Source organism: Myripristis murdjan, chromosome 18, assembly GCF_902150065.1.
Source record: "Myripristis murdjan chromosome 18, fMyrMur1.1, whole genome shotgun sequence".
NCBI lineage: Eukaryota > Metazoa > Chordata > Actinopteri > Holocentriformes > Holocentridae > Myripristis > Myripristis murdjan.
Window position 1 is genome coordinate 27,629,287 of NC_043997.1, and position 22,353 is coordinate 27,651,639.

General features: G+C 40.4%; 1 protein-coding gene across 1 annotated transcript in view; it reads right to left on the reverse strand.

Moving 5' to 3' along the window:
- Positions 1–2,414: 2,414 nt before the first annotated feature.
- Positions 2,415–22,353, reverse strand: part of pde5ab (phosphodiesterase 5A, cGMP-specific, b) — a 76,788-nt gene continuing 56,849 nt past the window's right edge. The window contains exons 14-22 of the mRNA XM_030076576.1: positions 22,174–22,299; positions 20,323–20,417; positions 19,765–19,852; positions 16,951–17,051; positions 14,094–14,171; positions 12,159–12,222; positions 4,079–4,153; positions 3,404–3,487; positions 2,415–2,603 (exon numbers count right to left, since the gene is read on the reverse strand). Of these exons, the coding sequence (XP_029932436.1) occupies positions 2,484–2,603; positions 3,404–3,487; positions 4,079–4,153; positions 12,159–12,222; positions 14,094–14,171; positions 16,951–17,051; positions 19,765–19,852; positions 20,323–20,417; positions 22,174–22,299 (831 nt within the window). The 3' untranslated portion in view covers positions 2,415–2,483. The remainder of the gene's footprint in view (positions 2,604–3,403; positions 3,488–4,078; positions 4,154–12,158; positions 12,223–14,093; positions 14,172–16,950; positions 17,052–19,764; positions 19,853–20,322; positions 20,418–22,173; positions 22,300–22,353) is intronic.

Genomic DNA, 22,353 nt, shown 5'->3' on the forward strand with positions numbered 1-22,353 from the left:
CCAGAACAAACATGCATCGCCACAACATTCAATTTATAAAAGCATGGGAGGTGAAAAAACAGCCTCCTGCAGGGATAATCCACTGACATAACAGCTGTTTTTTTGTTTTGTTTTGTTTTGTTTTATATAATTGAGTTGGTCCTGTTTTATCACAACAAGGCAGTGGAAAATTCTAGACCCAAATCCCTTTGAAAACATGGGCCCCAAGTCTTTGGCTCCTTTACATTTTTGCAAAAATCAAAATCAAAATTGAATACAGTACATTTCTAAACATTATCTCAAAGGGTTTTTCTAACAAAGATCCATCAAAAAAGCGGAGACAGGAATCGTTTTGGTATGAAAACTACATTTCCAATATAAAGACTTGTGTGTTCTTGACAAGAAAATGACCTTACAGTATAGAAACTCTAATAAATATATAAAACATAAATATGCAGTAGTTAAGACAATGAGTGAAAAAATGTTACAAAAGACTCTCAAACCCTCATAGTGCGAGTGTGTGAATGATACCAAGCCATATCTAACAAGCAGTTCAGATTATTGTGATACTATGGAAAGCATATAGTAAATACAACGTATCTCCTGGTATAGTGTGCCCCACAGGGAGCCACTCACACAAACATCCTTACTATTCAGTGTCTGAGTGTGTGATTAACTTCCCTCTAATTCACTATCAGTGAGGGAAAGCGTCGGTGAGATTTCAAGATGAAAGTCAACTCTGTGCAAAAATGAAAGACGGCTGTGGTAATAAATATAGCTTAGTGCTGACACTGTCTCTGGTGAGTGACGGCTAGGAGAGAATGGTGACGGACAACACAGTCTTGAAAAAAAGTTCTAGAAATAAGCATGAACTGTGAGCTGCAGATGACGGGCAGCCCAGTATCAAGGCAAAGCATGTGAGAGAGCTGCCGGTCCACCAGGGGGCAACGTGTCAGCGGGACCATGTGTGTCACTGATACATGAAAAAAATACACGGCTGCATGACAGCAGCAGCGTGACGTAGTGTACCGGCGGTGGCAGAGGTCGGGTCTGGAGGCAGGCGGGGTGGCAGACGGATCAAACACACAGACTTTATAGTTAAAGACCCGAGCCAAAATCCATGTCCAAGCAAAACCCGGGTTTTTAGTGACCTTTACCCTAAACTAACCCTAATCCTAGCCTTAACCTAACCTTAACCTAGCCCTGACCTTAGCCTCACCTTCACCATGTGTTTAAAGTATATTAACTATCACGCTAACGATTAGCTAACACTAAGACGCTAAAGAGCTAACAATTAGCTAACTAGCTAACATTTGCGCTAATGTTCATATGCAAATGTGAGGCTGGACCTGAGAAGTGGTGTGTGTTGTCGTGTCGTCGTGTTGTCGTGTCATCGTGTTGCCTAGGCTGCGCAGAAATGTGGCCCTGACAGTTTCCTCGAGTGGACCGGTGGCTGTGTCCCACACTTTGGCATGATATCGGGTTGGCTGAGGACACGTGGCGGTCCCCTGGTCTAAAGCCTGTTTGTCCACCATGAAAGGATTGACACCAGTACATGTTGGACATGAGCTGCGCCTCATGTTAATAGTTCAGCTAATGGTTACAGTGGTACTTTGGATTTTTACCCCATCTATTGGTGGCGGAAGTCTTCTCTCGTCAAATAGTTCCATAATTTTGGAAACCAGGGGGCTGAGAAGGGCACTGAAAGTAAAACCAACACAAACATGGGTTGTTGTGCATCCTGCAAAACGTGTTTGCCGCTCAAATGTGTTTTTGGGTCTATATGTACTTTGTTCATTCTGGAGCAGCACACTCCCAGGACATGGAAGGAGTTTATGACTCAAACTTTGTGGATCTAGTCCACTCGCACAGAGCAGCAAATACCACTATATGGATAAGAATCCAAAGTATCACTTTAAGTTTGACAACTTTGGTTAAGTTGAGATAATGAAAGCAATTTGGTTATGGTTGTAGTAAAGTTTTGGCCATGGGGAAATGAGAAAAAGCTTCGCTGGGGGCTTTAAGTCTATTACCTCTGATCCTGAAGCTTCCTTCTGAGAATCCATCCTTACATAAAAATATGTATGCCAAGTTTTTTCTCTAGCCAATGTAAATTTCTTTGGGTGGGGGGTTTTCAGTTGAGTAATGACTTCTGACAAAGGTAATAAATTGATTATTTTTTGAACACTGTTGAAAAATTGAACATTCTTTCATGTATGCATTTACCTATTTTCTATGTAGGAATCAGCCCCAGTGTTACTGGATCATAAAGAAGGTCTCGCCTCTGACTAACTGATTGAGGGCCGACCTACTTTCCATTGCGTTCATTAAAAGTTAAGCCAATCCTGTTTCTGGTGTTGTCCTCTCCTGGTGGAAAACAGTGACTTCTCAGTTTCTGTGCAACAAGCACTTTTTTAAATTTAGGTTCTCATACATCATGCTCATTTCAAGAACCCTGGCAAGGCTAGGCTGGACCTGAAGGCCTGTGGAGAGCGGTGTCGGTTTCACACCATGCCGTTGACCAGGCCCTTCTCGCCCTGCTCTGCCAGTCGCTTCCAATTCTGCCGGTTCCTCTGACAACCTTCCAGAAGCGGGGAACAAAATTCGGACATGCCAGCCAGGGTCTGTGAGAACCAGGGAACACAGAGAAAGTGGACAGAACATCAGAGTTTCCAGCAGCGCGCTGAGTCACATTGACACAGTTCAACACATTCACACTGCTAGCTGGCCAGGTCGACCACAAAGAGATGTGAGAGAGCAAAATGAGTAAAAGGTCATATAAACTCATCATGTAATAAAGCAGCCGTGATGTTGCAGGGCACATAATAACCCTTTAGCTGATACTGGATAAGATCTCAAAATTGCCATTTTTAAGGGTTACCTGTGCTGACGGGAAATGAGACCAGCTGATCAGATGACAGACTACTGTTAGAATTAAGTCTACACCTATGTTTTCACTGAAAACTGCCCCTTAATATCTATAATAGGCGTTACTTTTCACCTCCACTGAAAAGCAGAAGACACAGTGGTTTTGGAAGTGTAATTATAGTTTGTCCAGCTGCCAGGCAAAAGGGGTAAATATCATTTTGACTATATGATTTCCTTGTGTGGTTTTGAAAATTTAACCACACTGGTTTGTACTGCAACTAGACCTCGGAAAATTCATGGTGGGACATTTTGAAAGCGAAGACACGGCAGTGTCAACCGTTCAAAACAGCAGGGAATGAAGAGCAGACTGTTTGGTGTTAAATCAGCAATATCTGATTGGTTTTATGAGACTCACCTCAGCGAGGAACATAATCTTCAGTTTAAAAAAAATCACTTTTACTGCTGTAAAGTATTACAAATGGGAAACGACAGGATGAATGTCCAGTGTTGTAAGAGGCAAATAAGTGGCGTGCTGCCTGTGACTGCTGTTCATTACCTCGTATAACTGAGTGCAGATGGCATCTATGAAGGACACCTGCATACTGGGAATCTTGTCTCGCTTCTCACGATTCATCAGGTCCTGAAGAGAACATTAATATCTGTAAATCTGACAATCTCATGCCAAAAAATTCCCCCTTCAGATAACCAGGCCTTATTCTGGATAACTGGAAATGTAGACAATAGCCAGGATGGAGGTCGGTCATTTTCTTGCAATATTTTGCTAATTTTGTAATCATCTTTTCCCCATATTTCTGAAAGAAATGAAGTGGATTTGTTCAGGTTTCAAATTGTTTGCATGTCAGATCAGTGATGCTGGATCGAATTGTGTTTAACCTCTTGTGGGCAGGCGCCTTTTGCAAGCATTTCACCTTTGAAACCTCAGTAAATTCACCTGATTTCTTTCAAAGACTTGGGGCACAAAAGACAAAGGTGATGGAATTAAGAAACTAAATTAGAAAATAATCTAAATAAGACCCCTCCCCCACCAAACATTATTTTAAATTCTAGTGGAGATCCCAAGGTTTCCAAGGATCCAAAATATAGTTACAGGGAAATGCGTATAAAAAGGAGGCACAAGACATGTAAATATTTTTTTTCTATTTGCTGGCACCTTAGGCATTTCCAGTGATGTAGCTTTGAGGCTCCAGAGCTACACATGATGATAACTTACAATGGGCTCGATGTTCAGCTCCTGTCTCTCTTTGTCTCCCTGTTCAAAGAACTCAGTGGCCACCAGCTCAGCGATCTGCCTCAGAGCACACAATTAGGTCAACTTTATTGATATAGCACCATCAACACAGAAACACTAGTAGGAAGTACCGTGAAAGTAAAACATCATACAACAAAAAACTGAAACATGCTCTAACAGGTGACTCACTGCAGTGCCCTTTCATGAATTTAACAAATTAAAAGAAAAAAAAAAAAACATTTTTGAGCATTCTAAATAGATAAAATCCTAGAGGATACTTTTTTTTTTTTTTTTAATAGTAAACAGATATGTAAACAAAACTGCAGTCATTGCTGTTGTAAACAACAACAGTGAACTGGAAACTTTTCATATACTAAAGGAATTTATAGAATTTGTCAGAACCACATGTTGCTCCTTTAAAGCATGGCTAAAATGATAATCTGTGTCATTTTCATATAGGGGAGAGTGGGGTAATTTGTGCCAAGGGGCAAGTAGTGCCACCCCTGTTATCTAGAAAACTATAGAAGCAGTTGGTCATGTGACCACATATTTTTGAAGAGGCATCCATTTCACTCATCCTGCAAAGAAGGGAGACACATGGCTTGAGAGGTAAGCACATTTAAGTTCAAAAAACCTTTTTTTGCCCTCCAAAGTAAAATTTCCATAATCAAGGTTTTTTGATTGCTGTGTTTGAACAATTATAGAAAACTTTGAAAACAGTTCACACAGGTTTTAGTACTTTAGTAAGCTACACCATGAGTCTATACAGTTAGCATGATGTTAGCTCAAAACAGCTGGGGGATGCATTTTTTTCAAAATGGTGGGTTTGGGGTAATCTGTGCCAAAGGGCCTTGGGGTAAGTTGTGCCAGTAGCACAACCTGTGATTATATACTATATATTACTTTATTGTATTTTATTGTTATTGTACATTGTCTTCTTACCTTTGATCACTACAACTATTCAGATTCAGATGAAGATGATTTGCAGGTGCTCATTTTGGAATTTTTATTTTGTTCTGGATGTGTGTTCATGTGGCACTTGGCCTCGTTATAGAAAAGTGGCCTGTGATCTTGTTAAAATAATAAATAAAGGTTAAATAAATAATTTTGTATTGAATTTGTTTTGCTTTTATATAGCATTATCATTTGTGAGATTAAAATGATCTGTTTTACTTCAATTATCAATGGCACAATTTACCCCAGTGTATTCTCTCTAATGGCACAATTTACCCCACACCGGGGGCAAATTGTGCCACAAAACCACTTTTTTTTCGAAAGCTATATTTCTCAAACAGTTTATATAAGATCCAAAGTGATTGTTCCCAGGGATGCACAACATCCTAAACTATATGTGCATATTTTAGTTGGAGGCATTACTGTAATCCCCTCGCTTTAAAGGCACTTTAAGTAAAAACTGGCACTACTTACCCCACTCTCCCCTACAGTGTTGCTAGACTTTACTGCTGATTAACACATCACTGGTGGACACAAGTTTACGTACTTTCCCCTTAAAAATAAATAGATACCAAAATATATAGGTATATTGTATTGGCACGACAGAAGTGAGACAGAGGGAAAATATTCTACCATACAAATTTAAAATGTATTAAAAATATGTATTTCATATAAAAATTTAATAAGTATTTAAAAGTTGTGAGACTGTGCTTTTTGACAAAAAATAAAACAAATAACAAATAATATATAAAATAATAATAATAAAATAAATTGCATTGCTGAGCCAAGGTAGCAATTCTTTTTAAATATTTCTGAGAGATTTCAAGCAAATATCTGTCATGTAACAGAGGGTTAATATAACACAACAGAGCTTCAGCATGGATCCAGGTGACAGCTTTTCCACTGCGAGGTCTTTCCAGTTTATTTGGATTAACCAGAGGAAGACTGGGGTCGTTAGCATGAGCAGCAACAGCAACGGCCCCCACGGCCGAGCAGGCAAAGAACAGAGAAACTCAAATTTCAATCAACAGAAAATGCAAGTCCCGCCCACACTGGTGATCTCTGGGAAGTGCAGTGCAGAAACACCGCAGAATTAATGACCACAATGTATGATTGTTGGAAAAAGCAGTTTGTTGTTGTGCATCCACCTGTCAGACTAAAGACTGAAGCAAACTAATGATGGAAGTGAACAAGGAAGACTCCACAGGCCCCTCAACTGGCACAGATGTCACTTTTCAAATGAGACCTTGACAAGCCAATGCAGTTTGCCGCGTCAGCATCACAGGCACACCCTCTGTGATTTGGACATAAGTGTGTCTCAGGTGAGTCTGCCATACTTCAGCTGAACAAACGGACACACTGATCTGCTGTGGTTCTTTTTCAATTTGGAAAAAAATGGACTTCCTGGCATTCTCGTGGCGGTTTGACTTCAACGGAGGCATTTTAATGAACAACCTCAGAGGCTGATGTTGGAACGAGGTTGGGAACATAGTAACATGGAGAACAAAATGCAACAAAATGCCTGTCTTGTTGCCAGAATCAACAAAATCGAACCTGTTTAACATCACGGAATGAGGCAGAGATGGAATTGAAGTGAGGAGAAGAGCAACATAAGACGGAAAAAGAGAGTTAGGGATGCAGGCAAAGCTTGGGCCAATCGGCGATGAGATAAGAAGACACCGGTGCCTCTATCATACCTCTTTTTGACAAAAACGCACCGTGACAGAGTCTCCAGGTCACTGGCCGCTGACTCCAGTATTGCTGTGGCTGCATTAAGCTCTACTCTGCTGGTTTGACCCAGCGTGCCATCAAGGTGTCCATAACACTGTCCCATATCACACCATCCATTGCCACTTTTCGCTAAGTCCTTTTTGGAGTCTCTGCACTCTTTCAGTTTTTTTTAACTTATAATTTGGCTCTAGTTTCTGACAAACCCAGCCTTCGTCAGCTCTTCAGCACTTCAGAGATGCTATTTATTTATTTTTTTTATAATACTCCCTTATATCTTTTCCCGAAATTCAGGGGATGTCCAAATTGAAAGCCATAGTTTTGCTCCTTCACTAGACCACTACACACTTCAACTTCTCAGTCGTCTCTATCATTCAGTAAGACACAACCACGCTCCCACTTCAGGACACACTGTTTTCAGGTTCCAGCTGGGAACCAACTTTTTGTTCTCAATCAATTTATTTTTGGTCGAAATGCTCAGAACAGTTCAAAAATAGGTTCATGGAACCAGTTCCTTGTTGGTAAAAAAAAAAAAAAAAAACTATCAGTGTAGTTTTTTTCAAATGCCAGAACACACAGCCAACATGTGTCATCCTTTCAGCCTCATGTTTTGACAAAATCAGATCTACAGTGTAAAAGAATTTTATATCTTAATTAAGAGAAGCTGTCCTTTAATTATAATGTTTCCATTAGTCTAGTCAGTTTCATTTTTTGAATGTCGCAACACAGCGTTAAGGTATATTATTCCTCCAAGCTCCATTAAAATCAGTGGAGTCTGAGAAATCACCTGAGGTATAACATTTTACAACTGGCTAGACAGAGCCTGAATTTATTGCATGTAGGGCATCAATCCAAGAAAAAGGGAAGAAACAGGACAACATTGAGCAAGCAAAGACAGAAAGAAAGCAAGAGAGAAAAAGAAAGCAAGAAAAATCAAGTCAGAAAGAGAGAATCAGAAAAGAAAAAGACAGCGAGCTCTGCCAGAGGAAGGCAGTCACACTGGGTTAACGCTCTCCATCTGTTTACTGAGAGCTAGATGAGATCTGACTGCAGCCTCAGGCCCCAATCAGCATCATTCTCACTGTCTGCGTGTGTGTGTGTGTGTGTGTTGAAGCCATGTGCAGCTCATTGATTGAGGCTGTGTAATCAAGCCTCAGTGCTGTGGAGCTGCAGGGGGGTTCAGCCACAGAGAGACAGCTTATTACAGTCGACTGAAACTTCAACTGGGCTGCGGCTAAGCATGAAGCAAACCTTTTACACAACTGAACTAAATTAAATATCAAAAGTAAACTCAAGCTACAACCAAGGCCTCCAAATTTTTCTGAAATAAATATTCAAATATTTATTTTTAATATCATTCTTTTGGTCCAAGCCAAATTAGCATTGGTGTAGAGGGTGGAATAAAAGCCCCATGTACTGAGTTTGTGTTTTTTCGGGTTTGGTTTCTGAAGGTTGTACTAATTAGTTTTTCAACTGAAGCTGCTGATAGTTGTCATTTTGTGCCGATGTTCATCTTCATATTTTGATTTTTTAATGTCAAAAATGGTAAGAATTCAGTGTAAGTCTCAAAACAGTGCTACATCAGCAAGAGACTAACTTCACACAGAAAGAAAGCAAAATTAGACAGCGGATGTTTTTGCGCCATAGATCTTTATCAACATTGCTAATGATAGACTTAATTTGTTTTTCCAGAATTTGGCAATCTATAGGCCACAAAATGAGTTATACTGTAAGGCTGATAGGGCAAAAAACATCAAATCCTTGTCAACACAGCCACTGACTACAAAGTTCAAGTTCAAGACATGTCATTTCCATGTCACATATTTGACCAAATTAAACTTTTCTTGCTTTTCATTGAAGGTAATGTCTTTTGTTAAATACATTTAAACATTTAACAGTTAGGTATGTGGTTGATTTAGGGACTATTTCGGTTGCTGGAGTTTTGCACCTTCTTTTGCACTCTCTTTTGGCCAATCAGCATGAAAGGTTAATCAGCTCTTCCTTGCCCCATGACCAAGCTTTCCATGTTATAAAGTTTTGCCATGTTATGTGAATCTGTCAAACTTCACGAAAAGCTGATCTGCTCGTCTGTGGCTCATGACCAGCCTTTCCACAAAATCTTTTGATGTTATGTGAATTCAGTCAGACGTTATCTACCTTGTTGTAATAGGCCACACCCCTTTTAATCAGCATGAGAAGTTAATCAGCTCTTTCTTGGCCCATGACTAAACTTCCTGCAAAGTTTTGTGTAAATCCATTAGTAACTTTTTTGAGATATCGTGCTAACAAAAAGACAAACAGACAAAATGGGGAAAAACAACCCCCGGCCAACTGACTGTTTCTGTGGTCTTCAGCAGAGGGCCACAGTTCACCTCAAGTTTTTGGAAGGCTGCCTGCTCTCTCATAGGAGCTGAAGCTCACCTATCATCTGTGTTCCACTAAAACCAATGGCCAGACCAAGAGAGCCAATGAGCACCTCCGGACTGCCCGGTAGTGCATGGTGAGTGAGCCTCTCCCTGGAGCACCCTGAGGATGCATGTTATCACCAGCATTGCTCTTTATATGTACAAATAATATGCAAATTATGAAATCTACTTGCTACCTGTACAAGTATGCAAATTATATGGTACTGGTGGGTTTACTGCAGGGAAACAACCTTTGCAACCGATCAGAAAGGACTCAGGTGCTTAAACATAGTCAGCAGGCAGAGGTATGTTCAGCTAGTTCACTGGAGGCAGTAGACATAATAAATTCAAATCCAAGGCTCAAAGCTAAAACTCAGTCCAATCTAGGTGAGATACAAAATCTTGAGGCGGGGTTCAGGGTACTAAAGGCAGGGGTCATATCTGGCATGCAACAAGCAGACAGAAGGCGGGACCCAAAGCAGGCACAAACTCAAACTACGATCTGGCAGATGACTGTTGTACAGAGAGTGGTGTAAATACAACAGAGACTAAAAAGCTGACGGGGATCATACTTTGCATCTCATTTGCACATAAAGAGAACAATGCTGGTGATAACACACATCCTTGGGGTGCTCCAGTCTTCAGAAAAACTTGGTCAGAAATCATACCCTGACAGGTCACGCTCTGCAGCTTATCGGTAAAGAATTTTCTAATCCTGGGCTTTTAAACTTGGACCACCAAGTTTAATTTCAGTGCACTGTGAATCACCATTTCAAATGATTTTGCACTATAGGGACCCTTATATCAAGAAATACTTTGGTTTGTGTTAAGTTTAAATTAAATACTTCTGAAAGGTAAATTGAATTTAAACATAGTTATATACATGTTTAAATCACTGTAAATAAAATATGTTTTCTTGTTTTTTAAAAAAATATTTATTATTAATTATTAATGAGAATTTTCTGGAAATTTTCAAAGAGATTTCCAGGAAAATTTTTGATTTTTCTGATGTTCTGGTAATTTCTGGCTAATTTGCTAATTGCCCCCCCACCCTAAAATTGATAAAAGTCAAGTCAAAAAAAGTTTTTAGCCTGCTGTATGTGCTAAATGAAACCACAACTGAACTCCAATGAATGAAACCACAACTGAACTCCAATGTATAAACACAATTCAAACTAAACAGCAGTGCAAATGGGGGAAAAACATTACAAACATGGTGTGGAGGAGAATAAGCAAGGAGGAAATAATCTTTATTCATAACTCTGAGATGCCAATTTGATAATGATTGATAATGAATGATAATAAATGATAATAATACAGGATGAAGTGCTGCTGCTGCTGCTGCTGTGTGTGTGTGTGTGTGTGTGTTTACAGCCCTGCTTGTTCTTAGAGGTGTTATCTGAGGACAGGGCCCCAGCTGTTTTTATGAATGAGTGCTCACTTGTCAACACACATACACACACACACACACACACTTACACTCACATACACACACAAACACAGACAGGGTCTGTGCCTGTCTGAACCTCTCTCTCCGCTGTGCCTGGGGATCCTAACAAGGTGTTGACTAACAAAGGTGGCTGGGGAGACAAAACAACAGGGACACTCAGGCAGGAGAGGAGAATGATGCAAGAAATGTGTGCGCAGAGAGGAAGACAACAAGAGCAGGAGAAGGAAAGAAAGAACGTGGCAATGAGTTACAGAGAGAGCTCTGTCAATAACAGAATGACAGGAACAGACTGATGGACAACAAAGTCTGTGAAAAGGGTATTTTTAGTCCCAGTGAGAAAAATATGATTTCACTGCAATCAATGAAACCATTTATCAGGTGTATCAAGTGTTCTGCCTTTGTCATATGGTAATTTCACTTGCTTCACATTGTCTGATCAGGAAAGTGTGACATCTTAAAATGAAGTGCTCTGAAGAGTAACTAATATGTGTTCCCACTACAAAAAGTACAGAGGTGTACTGTTGTGTTCAGATGAGTGTAAACATTTGTGTCCAAATCTGACAGTGTGGGTTCAATCCCCAGCAAAGATTTTAGCTATGAATGAAGGTGTCATTTTTACTAAACCATCAACAAAACCTAACCTGAACCTACCCAAGCTGTTTTGGCTGCCCCTCCACCTCAGCCACTATCCAGTACTCAGTAAAGGTGAGAGGAAGATAGCACCACTACTGTCCTACATAACAACTAGAGGGAAGTGAAATAGTATCAAAATGAGTGAACTATCTTTTTAAACATAAGATATAATCTTTATGTGATGAAGAAGTGAAAATGGTGCTTACTATTTGTGCTGCTGTCACATAATCCAAAACATGGTGGAGGAATGCAATCTTCACACAATTCACATGCACATCACATAATCTGCTTTTCATAACTGCTGGTCATTTTGCAAGCTGTTATGAGACTGTGTTGCATTGTAATTATTTCCTGACAAAGACTTCCATTTCTTCCTGTGAGTGTCAAGTGATTGACAGCAAGCAAAGTCACGCAATGCAGCACTGATCAGATGCCCGACTCAACACAATGAAACTTCACAAAACCAAGCCTTCATGTTTACAGGAACGTGGAGGTAGTTTTTCAGTTTGTACCAGAATGAATGGCGTTTAATGTCTTCTTTTGAAGGAGGAAAACAAGCTCTGGTATCTTTTATGGAGTATAAAAATATCTTTTGTTGGAGATGGGAGGGGAAACAATGATGACTGAAAGACATTTAAAAATTTTAAAAATAAAAATAAAAAATGATATTTAGATTAATAGAGATATATATGATAAGATAAATAGAAACATAAATAATTTAGTTTTCATTAATTTTGTGATTCTGTAGCCTTTTAGCACCACAGCATGACCATGTTTTAAGCGCCATGGTGCTAGAGAGCACCTCAATTAAAACTTCAACCAACTATAAGTGCAGACACACACTGCCATAGTGAAATGCATTAAGTCTGGATAGATAAGATAGACAGTTTACCCTCTTCTGCACTGGCCAGGGCTTAGTGATGGCTGAGATGTCACATGCAGTCATCAGCATCGACCTGAAGAGGGAGACACATCAGTACAAGTAAGTTTTGTGATTTCATCAAACTTATTTTTAGACAAAGTGGAGTATGGAAGATTAAAAATTTCGTTTTAGTGTGTTTGGGAGATTTTTCCAGTTTATGGCTGCAGCAGACCAGAGGGACAACAAAATGTGGTGTGTTGAGCAGAACAGGTGTTGTAGGTAGCAGATGTGTGAGTTAATTTAGCAGACAGGATGAGGGTGGAGCACATTTTGTACAAGAAACCAATTTAAGATTTGATCTTAGACAGCAACCTGCTGATATAATGTGAGAAAGACAGAGTGCGATCTAACCAGATACCCAATTATTTGTATTTGGTGACCTGGTCTAGAGTAGCCACGTCGAGGGTGCTGATATCTTGGACTGAAAGGGGCACAGAACACGTCCTATCAAACCACATCACCTTGGTTTTGCTGGTGTTTAGCAAGCAGTTTAGGGTGGAGAAGTCCTGTTTGACCATAAGGAAGCTATCCTGAAGTGATGCAAGAACTACATCTGGGGAGGGACCAACAGCATAAAGGACTGTGTCATCAGCATAAAGGTGGAGAAATGAGTTTCCAACAGATAACACCAAGTCATTTCTATGTGTATATGGGGTACAGCGAGGGGTGTAGAGAGGAGTTTAACATCCAATGCCGACCACTTTCTCAACAATGATAGAGTGATGGACAGTGTCAAAGGCCTTAGCTAGGCCAATAAACATTACTATACCAAATTGTTTCGAATCTCCAGCTGAAGTAATGTAATTGAGGAGGGCTGCAGTGACACATGACCAGATCAGAAACCAGACTGAACCCCAGAAAGAATTTTATAAGTAGCCATGTAATTAGAATTACTTATTATTAACAAGTTTTACCAACACTTTTGATAAACAAGGCAGGACAGAAACTGGCCTGTAACAGTTAGGATGAGCCTGATCGCTTCACTTAAAAAGGGGATGCACTACAGCCACTTTACATGCACATGGGATTTCAGCTGTGTGAAGGGGACACATTAAAAACATCTGCAATGGTGAGGGCCATTATTGTAAAGAAGAAAGCATCTAAGCATCTCATCCAAAACCTCAGCGTCAGAGACAGCTGGATGGGTGTGGTTGTATAAGGGGGCAGGGGCCTAGAAGAGAGATAAGGTGAGAGGCTCCAGGTGAGTTGGGGTTGAGCTTTAGGGGGTAGAACCATTGGCTAAGTAGGGGCGGGGTTTGGGTTAGGGTTAGGCTTTATAAAATGTTGGTCAAACATGTCGACCACACAGACCTTATCAGAGACATTGATGCTGTCCACATTAAGTAACAAGGGCAGCTGAGCAGAAGGTTTATTTTCAAGATCTCACCATTTTCTGAAATCTTTTTGGGTCAGAGCCTCAGAGGAAGAGCTGTTCTTTGAAATAGCCGACTTTGCCCTTTCGAACCGCTTCTGTGATTCTATTTCTAATATACCTAAACGGAGGTCTGAACAGAATCTGAATAGCCATGCTTTATGTCAGGCAGCATTTTTTTTTTTTTTTGCCAACTCATCGTCAAACCAGGGAGTGAGTTGATATTTGGTCTTATTTTCTTGACAGGGACATAACGACAGCACTAAACAGGTCAAAAACATAAGGATCAGGCTGACTCTAACCCATTCCACTTTGGCCAGGTCATGTAAAAAGCCTTGAGTAGTTAGTTTGAACACATGCATTAAAATGATGGTCACTAATATCATTATAGAACACACCAGAATGACATATATATTGGGGGAATATGTGAATATAACAATGTGGCCTTTTCTGGGAGGTGCCCTCATTCAGCTCTTAAAATACATCTGTGTGCCCATATTGAGGCATTTTACAGCGTGCTTGAGTGTCCTCACCTCAACAAGTCTCTGTGATGCTCATCCTCCCAAACAAACTGGCTGTTCTTGGTCAGCTCAAAGAACTCCCCTCGCCTCCTGACCACACGCGCACACACACACACACACACAAACACACACATTGACAAACCAGGTATGAAATTCTCCTCCTATGTAACCCGCTTACCTTCCCACTACCCACGGTCTAGACAGAATGAAGGTTGAGGCAGAGATGAACATGAATGAATGAAAAAAAGAAACTGGACTGCTGGTGCTGACTTTGTGGTGAATACCCTTATGTGAAATGCAATAATGCTGTGACTACCGGATTCATATGTGTCCATGTGACATTGGAGTGGGTGCATGCATGGTTGCCTCCAGTTCTACGTCTACGAGAAGGCCTGGCTGGGCTATATGGTATAAATAATTCTTTGATATAGCCAGCAGCCAAGTCATGTAAAGCCTTATGAACTACTGCAATCTTACTGAATCTTAAAATCTGCTCTATAATTTACCTGCAGCCAATGCAAAGAGGCTAAAACAGGGGTAATGTGGGACCCACACTTGATCTAAGAAAGGAGTTTCATGGAAAACAGAGCATTAAAATATTCCTGGTATGATCTTATAAAAACATGAACCAGACACTCCAAGTCATTTTTATGTTAAAGATGATGTGATTTTAGCAATGTTTATCAACTTAAAGACGAAGGACTGAACAAGGTTGGGACATGACAGTTAAACTCCATGTTTGAATCATACATCACACCCCAATACTTGGAGGCACTCATGCAGTTAGGAGCCAGGAAGAAAGACAATTGATAATTGTTTGAGAGAGGTAATTTGGGTCAAAGATCAGCACTTCTTTCTTATTTGAATTTAGCTAGAAGAAATTCTAAAATATCCCATTCTTATTGACAAAAAGAAATTTTTGAAGGGTGTTCATGCTATTAAATTTTTGGTTTACAGTAAACATAAAGCTGGTTGTCATCTACATAACAACAAGAAAAAGCACAGTTAAGATCACAGATGATGTGGCCCAAAGTAAGCATGCACAGGGAGAATGAAAAGGGACCCAAAATGGAACCTTGTGGAACCCCATACAACAGAAAAGTAGATGACAAATAGACACTGTAAGTGCTCTGACAGTTAAGTAAGAGGTGAACCATTCTAGGATCATACCAGACAGACCATCCCAGTTTCTTAATCTGTCAAATAGAATGCTGCACTTAGATCACACAAAACTAGGATAGAACAGGTAGGTTCATGACTCTAAGCAAGGCTGCTAGAGGAAACCCAATTGAAATTTAGCAAAGATTGTTACCCTCAACCATCTGCACTGAAACTACTTTTACCTTAGAGACAAAAGATAGGATATGGGTCAGAATGGGTAGTAGTAGCAGCAATAGCAGTAGTAGCAGTAGCAGTAATAGTAGGGGTAGTAGTAAAGGTAATAGTTGCAGTATGTAATTTCCTGCAAAGGATTAATAAAGTATCATTCATTCATTCAGTAGTAGTAGCAATAGGCTAATAGTGGCAATAGCAGTAGTAGTAGCAGTATTGCCAGCAGTAAGTCAAAGTCAAATTAATTTATAAAGCACATTTAAAAACAGGTATAGGTGACCAAAGTGCGGTACAAAGCCAAAGTCTAAAAATTAAAATAGAATAAAATGAAATAAAATAATAATACAAAATGAAATAGAATATTAATATAAAAATTGATAGTAAAATCATAACAAATCACAAAAATCAAACATCAAGGAAACAAATAAGCACAATATGAAAAGCACATACACAATATACAGGTAGCCAATCAGATAAGGAAGTCTCTAACGCTAGTTTGTAAAAGTGTGTTCTGAGCTGAGACTAGAATGACTCAACCGAGGGGGCAGATCTGACTGAGAAGGCAGGCAGTTACACAGTCTAGGAGCTGTATCTGTGAAAGTGTGGTCACCTCTGAGTTGAAGTTTGGAGTGAGGGACAGCCAGAAGGCCTATGTCAGATGACCTGAGGGAGCTGGAGGTAGTGTAAGGATCTAAGAGGTCTGTGATATAGGAGAAGTCCAGTCCATTTAGGGCTTTAAAAACAAACAGCAAGACCATAAAATCAATCCTAAAACATACTGGAGGTCAGTGAGGGGAGGGAGGACTAAAAAGGTCCCTCTTCCTGGAACCAGTCACAAGCCTGGCCACGGCATTTTGGACCAGTTGCAGGTGGACATGGACAAATAGGCTGATCCCAGTATACAAGGAATTACAATAAGCTGGGAGGAGAAGAAACCATGGATAACTTCTAAATCAGTGAATAAGAGGAAAGGTTTAGTTTTGGAAACAGTCTGAGGCTGAAACAAGATTTTATGACTGCTTTTACCTGATTGTCAAATTTAAAGGCAGAGTCAAAGATCACACCAAGGTTCTCAGCATAGGGCCTAAGGTAGGTGGACGGTGGGCATAAGCTATTGGTGATGAGTTAAATGGAATCCTGGGGGCCAAAAAGAATAACCTTTGATTTGTTCTCGTTCAGTTGGAGAACATTTTGAGTCGTCCAGCTTTTAATGTCCTCAAGGCAATCTCTGAGGCAGATTAGATGTAGCTGATTGTTAGGTTTCAGAGGGAGCTAGAGCTGAGTGTCGTCAAGATAACAGTGGTACGATATGTTGTGCTTCTGAATGTTTTAATAGCAGCAGTGTAGCCTGGCAGTAGTAGTAGGACTAAAAGTAGTAGTAGTAATAGTAGTAATAGCAGTAGTAGTAGTAGTAGTAGTAGTAGTAGCAATAGTAGTATCAGTTGTAGCAGTGGCAGTAGGAGCAGTCGAAGCAGTCTGCCCAAATGGACCTTAACCCCTCTCTCACTTACATCTGGGCTTGACGTTTGGTACCTACTTCATGTACAGGGCCAGGTCGGTGGCCAGAATAGCCCTCTCGATCATCTTCAGAGTGGCCTTGTACTCATCCAGGGAAAGACTGCTGAGGATCTGGTTCCCCTGAGAGAGAGAGAGAGAGAGAGAGAGAGAGAGAGAGAGAGAGAGAGAGAGAGCAGGAGGAGGAAAGAGGGAGATGAACTGATGGAAAAAGCAGAAATAGCTTTATTTGGTACTTAATGAAGTGTGGTTCAGGGTAATTATATGGGTTTTTTCCCCTCTACATACCCGTAACATACAGTTATACACATGCCCAAATACATTCATACACACACACACACACACACACACACACAGGGCATATATGGATGTATGACACAGCAGCTCTGTGAGAATTAGGGTTAGGGTTAGAGTTGCTATGTCCTGATAGAGTTGAGCACAATTTGAAGCGGAAGAGACCACTTTGACACCATGCTATGACACCACACACACACACACACACACACACACACACACACACACACACACACACACACACACACACACACTACCACACACACATAAACTGTTAGCTAGTGTCTAGTGTCGAGAGTATGTGTGTGTTGAACACCAAGGTTCTTGCCTCTACACTGTGTATGTGTGTGTGTGTGTGTGTGTGTGTGTGTGTGTGTGTGTGTGTTAATGTGTATGTCTCAGTGTAAATATCTCTGAGTGCCACCAGTGGCAGTGGAGTTCAGTGATGCTGCCGCGCTCTGAGTGTGTTTTGAAGCTATAAATCACTGTGTTTTATTGGAGCGTCAGAGTGTTATCTGGAAGGCTAGCAGCTGGAGGTCAAGGGGAAAAGAAGTCATAAATAAAACAGGAGGAGGCAGGACCCTGCTGCAGGCAGGAGCAGCCAACAGCAGAATCCCTCTGTGCTGGCTGAGCAGTGGCAGTGTTACAGTCAGCATCACACACCGCTTCAAATTTCCCTCTGAGATTACATTTGAACTCTGATCCAGTTTACCTTTTGAAGTGCTTCCTGACTGATTACGGTTTTATATGACGTATGTGTTAAGAGGATTAGGCAAACCTAATTTAGCTGGACTGCTACTACAATGTGCATCACTGAAACTGAACATTTTCTTTTCTGCAATTACACATTCCTAGTATTGTTCCTAGTTAAGTTTATGTGTATGTGTACTAGCACCACATTAGCTGAGATCAAGCATGGGGTAGAGGGGACATTTCCTACCATCTGCCCTGGTCACTTTTACACCCACTTAACAGCCTCTCTGCAGTTTGGTGGCCTCCCTCCAGGATAGTAGACTCTATCAACAGTGTGTCACCAATATAAACGGTCAAAAAAAGACAATATTTGTCAAAAATCAGATAGAGTGCATCAGTTACACTAAGGGCGGAGAGTAACCATTCTGTTTCCACTCCGTTATTCAGTATGAAATTGCCTTCACATTAGCTGATTTCTGTAAGTTTCTGTAGGTACAGTATACAGCTGCTTTAGCCACACACAATCCAGAGAGCTTCATTACATCAACAACATTTATAATGCCTTGTTTGGCACTGATTGGTTAGTTTTTCAACCAAGAAATTGCACTTGAATTGGGCAAAACCAGGCCTGTATGAATTTTGAGAACTTTTTTAAATAAGTGAATGTGCGATTCATGGGTCTGGAACTAGGCTGGACTCAGCACTGAAATCTGAGACAAAATCTCCATGTCTCAGTTGTCACTGAAGCATGTCGAGCCTGATGAGGACAGTTGGGAGAACAGTGAGCTGCAGCAGCCATTGGGCAGAGGAGACCACAAACGAGCACAGCAAAATTATGGCTTTACGATTTACCTTCAGTTCTTCATGAAGAACAGAAAACCCATGCAGCCCATGTCTCATCAAACTTTGCCTTCTCTTAATTCTGTGACTCGCCATCTCATGTCCTTCTTTCTCAGCACACTGAGCATACACAGTTAGTGCTGTGAGCTGCTCTTCCTTTTTAGGCTCTGTTATAGCACAGTCAGGTGAAAAACAAAGTCCCATCTGTTGTTTGTTTTGGTGAGACAGCGAGGTATCGAGATCCCTCTCCACCAAATCCAACAGTCAATGTGTGACACACAGTCTGAGCCATATTGTTCAGTGTGCCACCTCCGTGGGAGCTGGGAAGCTGCAGGACATGAGGTTGTTTAACAGGTGTGATACAGAGATCTGAGGTGCTGGACATTTGTGTTTTGTGGTTAGCGTGAGGTGCAAGACCTTTGAATGCAACCAGCAAGAATTTAAAATCAATATTACAACTGACAAGGAGCCAGAGAACAGACACCAAGAGAGGAGTGAGCCGAGCTGTTGTGTTTTGGCTCAGCTGCAGCCGCCAAAGGGCAGATAATGTCATGTTTTGCATAATTGCAAAGGGCAGAATCTGCAGCTGTGAGGAGATGATGTAGTGTCACATAATGTTTTAATTTCAGTCAAAACCCAGTCAAACTAATGTTCTCTGTAATTCGGTTGGAATTTTTGCGGTAACTGTTTGAATATCAAGCATGCTAATGTTGCTGCAAAGAACAGCTACAGCCATTTCTGGTCTGCAGTTCAACAAGGACCTAATGAAAACCCTACAGTCTGAGCCACATGAATTAGTGGCCAAAATTAAAAAAAAAAAAAAAAGAAAGAAAGAAAGAAAGAAAGAAAAAAAAGGGATGTCAGGGAGACATTCAAGACTAGTGTAGCTGTAAGTTGGTTGTCTGACCAAAGTGTTGAATTGGTGTGGTGTCAAATTGATGGATAGACAGTGTGTGTTTGTGTGTGTGTGCATGTGTGTATGTGTGTGTGTGTGTGCGTGAGTGCTTACAGGGCTGTTGAGGATCATGAGGCACTGGTCAAAGTGGTGATGCTCCATGGTAGAATGGCAGTACAGCTGAGCCAGCGGGTGGTCACTCCTGGACACACACACACACATACATTCACAGTTACACATCTGTATACTCATACACACATGCATATACACCCATATGCACTTGCACACTGCATAACATCATGTCCATCTCTATCTCCATCTCCATTTTCATCTACGATGTTAGTGGGCTGATGTGTCTTATTCTACCCCGTTTCAACATATTAATACTTGTTAATTAACAATTAAACCAGAAAAATCAAAACAAGTGAAACTGCATTGGAAGCAAGTGGGATTATATCATCCAACTAGCAGATTTTTTTTTTTTTTTTTTTAATCTTGTCTGAAGAAAAACAAGATTTTTATCACAGACTAAATGACTTGGTAGGAGACGTTTTGCAGTGTATGTACAGCAAAGATTTGAGACACATACCAACAAATACACGCATCCACAGTCACATAGTCACATTTTAGTGAAAAAACACTGATCAATTGGCTGATTGTGTCCTGCTGTACCTCTGTATGTAGGAGTTGTTGACTCCTCGGTGGTCCAGGTCATGGCTGAGCGTGGCGATCATCAGAGCCAAGACCTCCAGATCGCTCATGTGACTCTGACAGAAGGACGGACAGACGGGCAGACAGAGAGAAGGATGAGGCTGAAAACTAAACGGCTACAACACAAACTCCACTCAGAAAACATTTACACACACAGCGATGACACACTATGCACACTCCTGGCAAGTCAACAGCCAGAGTGGGTGTTCAGCATTCAGCCACTGTGGCAGGAGTGGAACGGCAAAGTCACAGCAAACAGCTTCGCACCAGGCCAGGGGCCAGGGAAGGTTTCAGCTGAGATGAATAACAGCCAATACTGACATTTTTGGACTGCAGCTAATGACACAATTTTGTATCGATATTCAAACCTGATTATTTTCATTGTGGGAAAAATATCCAAAAAATGATGAGGATTCAGTGTTTCACCAAGAATGCTATTCATATTCCAAATACACTATCCACCTCTCATCCAATGGAAGAAATAGGTGCCGTAATGCTGCATGCTGAAAAATGCACAGTCCTGAGGCTTGTGTACAAGCTCGTACGTACTGGATGATCCACTTGGACTGACTTGTGCACACACGCTTCAGGACCACTCATAAGAGGATTTTGTGGAAGTTATCTTTGCAGCCAGATTTGAGTGAAAACCTGTGTGTTTGGGATGAACTGAGCATACAGCTGGTTACCTGAGACTTGGGTTACACAACGCGACAACTGTTAGCTTTTTAAAAAGAATTTTTTTAAAGATTATTTTTTTGGCCGTTCTGCTTTATTTGACAGTCACAGTAGAAGAGACAGGAAAGAGGAGATGACGTGCAGCAAAAGGCCTGAGGTCAGATTTGAACCCAGGATGCTGCGACCAGGACTAAGCCTTGGTACATGGTGTATGCTGTTATCCGGTGAGCTACCAGGGCGCCTCTAAAATGGAAATTTTAATTGTGCTGTGGTGTAGTAAAATCATAAAATTACAGACCCACTTTTTTTTTTTTTTTTTTTTTTTTTGACCAGATCAGAGTTGGCTTGCATTTTTGGAAGTTTACCATGAAAGTGTGCAATTAAAACTCTATTTGTCAGGGATTGAAAGCAGCACACGGTGAGTATTTGAAGCAAAAATTATACATTATAGGGGAAATATCCATTTAAGAGACATTCATTTTGATTTTTCAAAGTGAAAAGTCAACTGAGACACAATGTTTGCATGCACTGCTAATCCTCTGAAAGCTAAAAGAAATTCCATTTATTCATTTACTTTTTTTTTAAAGTGACTACTGCACTCCTGTCTTACCTATGTATTCAAAAGCTGCATTTTTTTTTAAAAGATTTTATATTTTAATGGTATATTAAAAATAACTTTAATATTAAAATTTTATGTAGTTTTTAAAACATTTTATTCCTTTAAGTTTTTATATTTTTATATTTTTGATTTTTTACATTTATTTATTTAGTTTTTATTTTAAATTATTTTTATATGACATACTGTGACGTGAAATGGAAATTTGAAAGAAAGATTAATCTCAAAATAAAGATTTTTTTTTTTTGATAAAGTGAAAACATATGCCCATATATGGATATACAGTGCATTCAGAAAGTATTCAGACCCCCTTCACTTTTTTCACTTTTGTTATGTTGCACCCTGATGCTACAATCGTTTAAATAATTTTTTTCTCTCATTAATCTACACTCAGTACCCCATTATGACAAAGTGAATTGATTTAAACTAGATTTTCTGTGGTGTTGGAAATGAATGTATCACTGCTTACATTTGAGCACTGAGCTGGAGGTTGGAGCTGAGCACTGATTGGCTGCACTGACCTGTAGGCGCCCTGATTTGAGGACGGCGAACATGCACTGTGCGGTGTTGAAGGCATGTCTCCAGTTGTGATAGGCCACGTTCTTCCTGTAGTTCTTCTTCACGCTCAGAACCCACTGGCATAAACTCTGTAGGACAGAGGGAGGATGAAACATTATTGAGACTCAGGCTTTGTCCGTGGA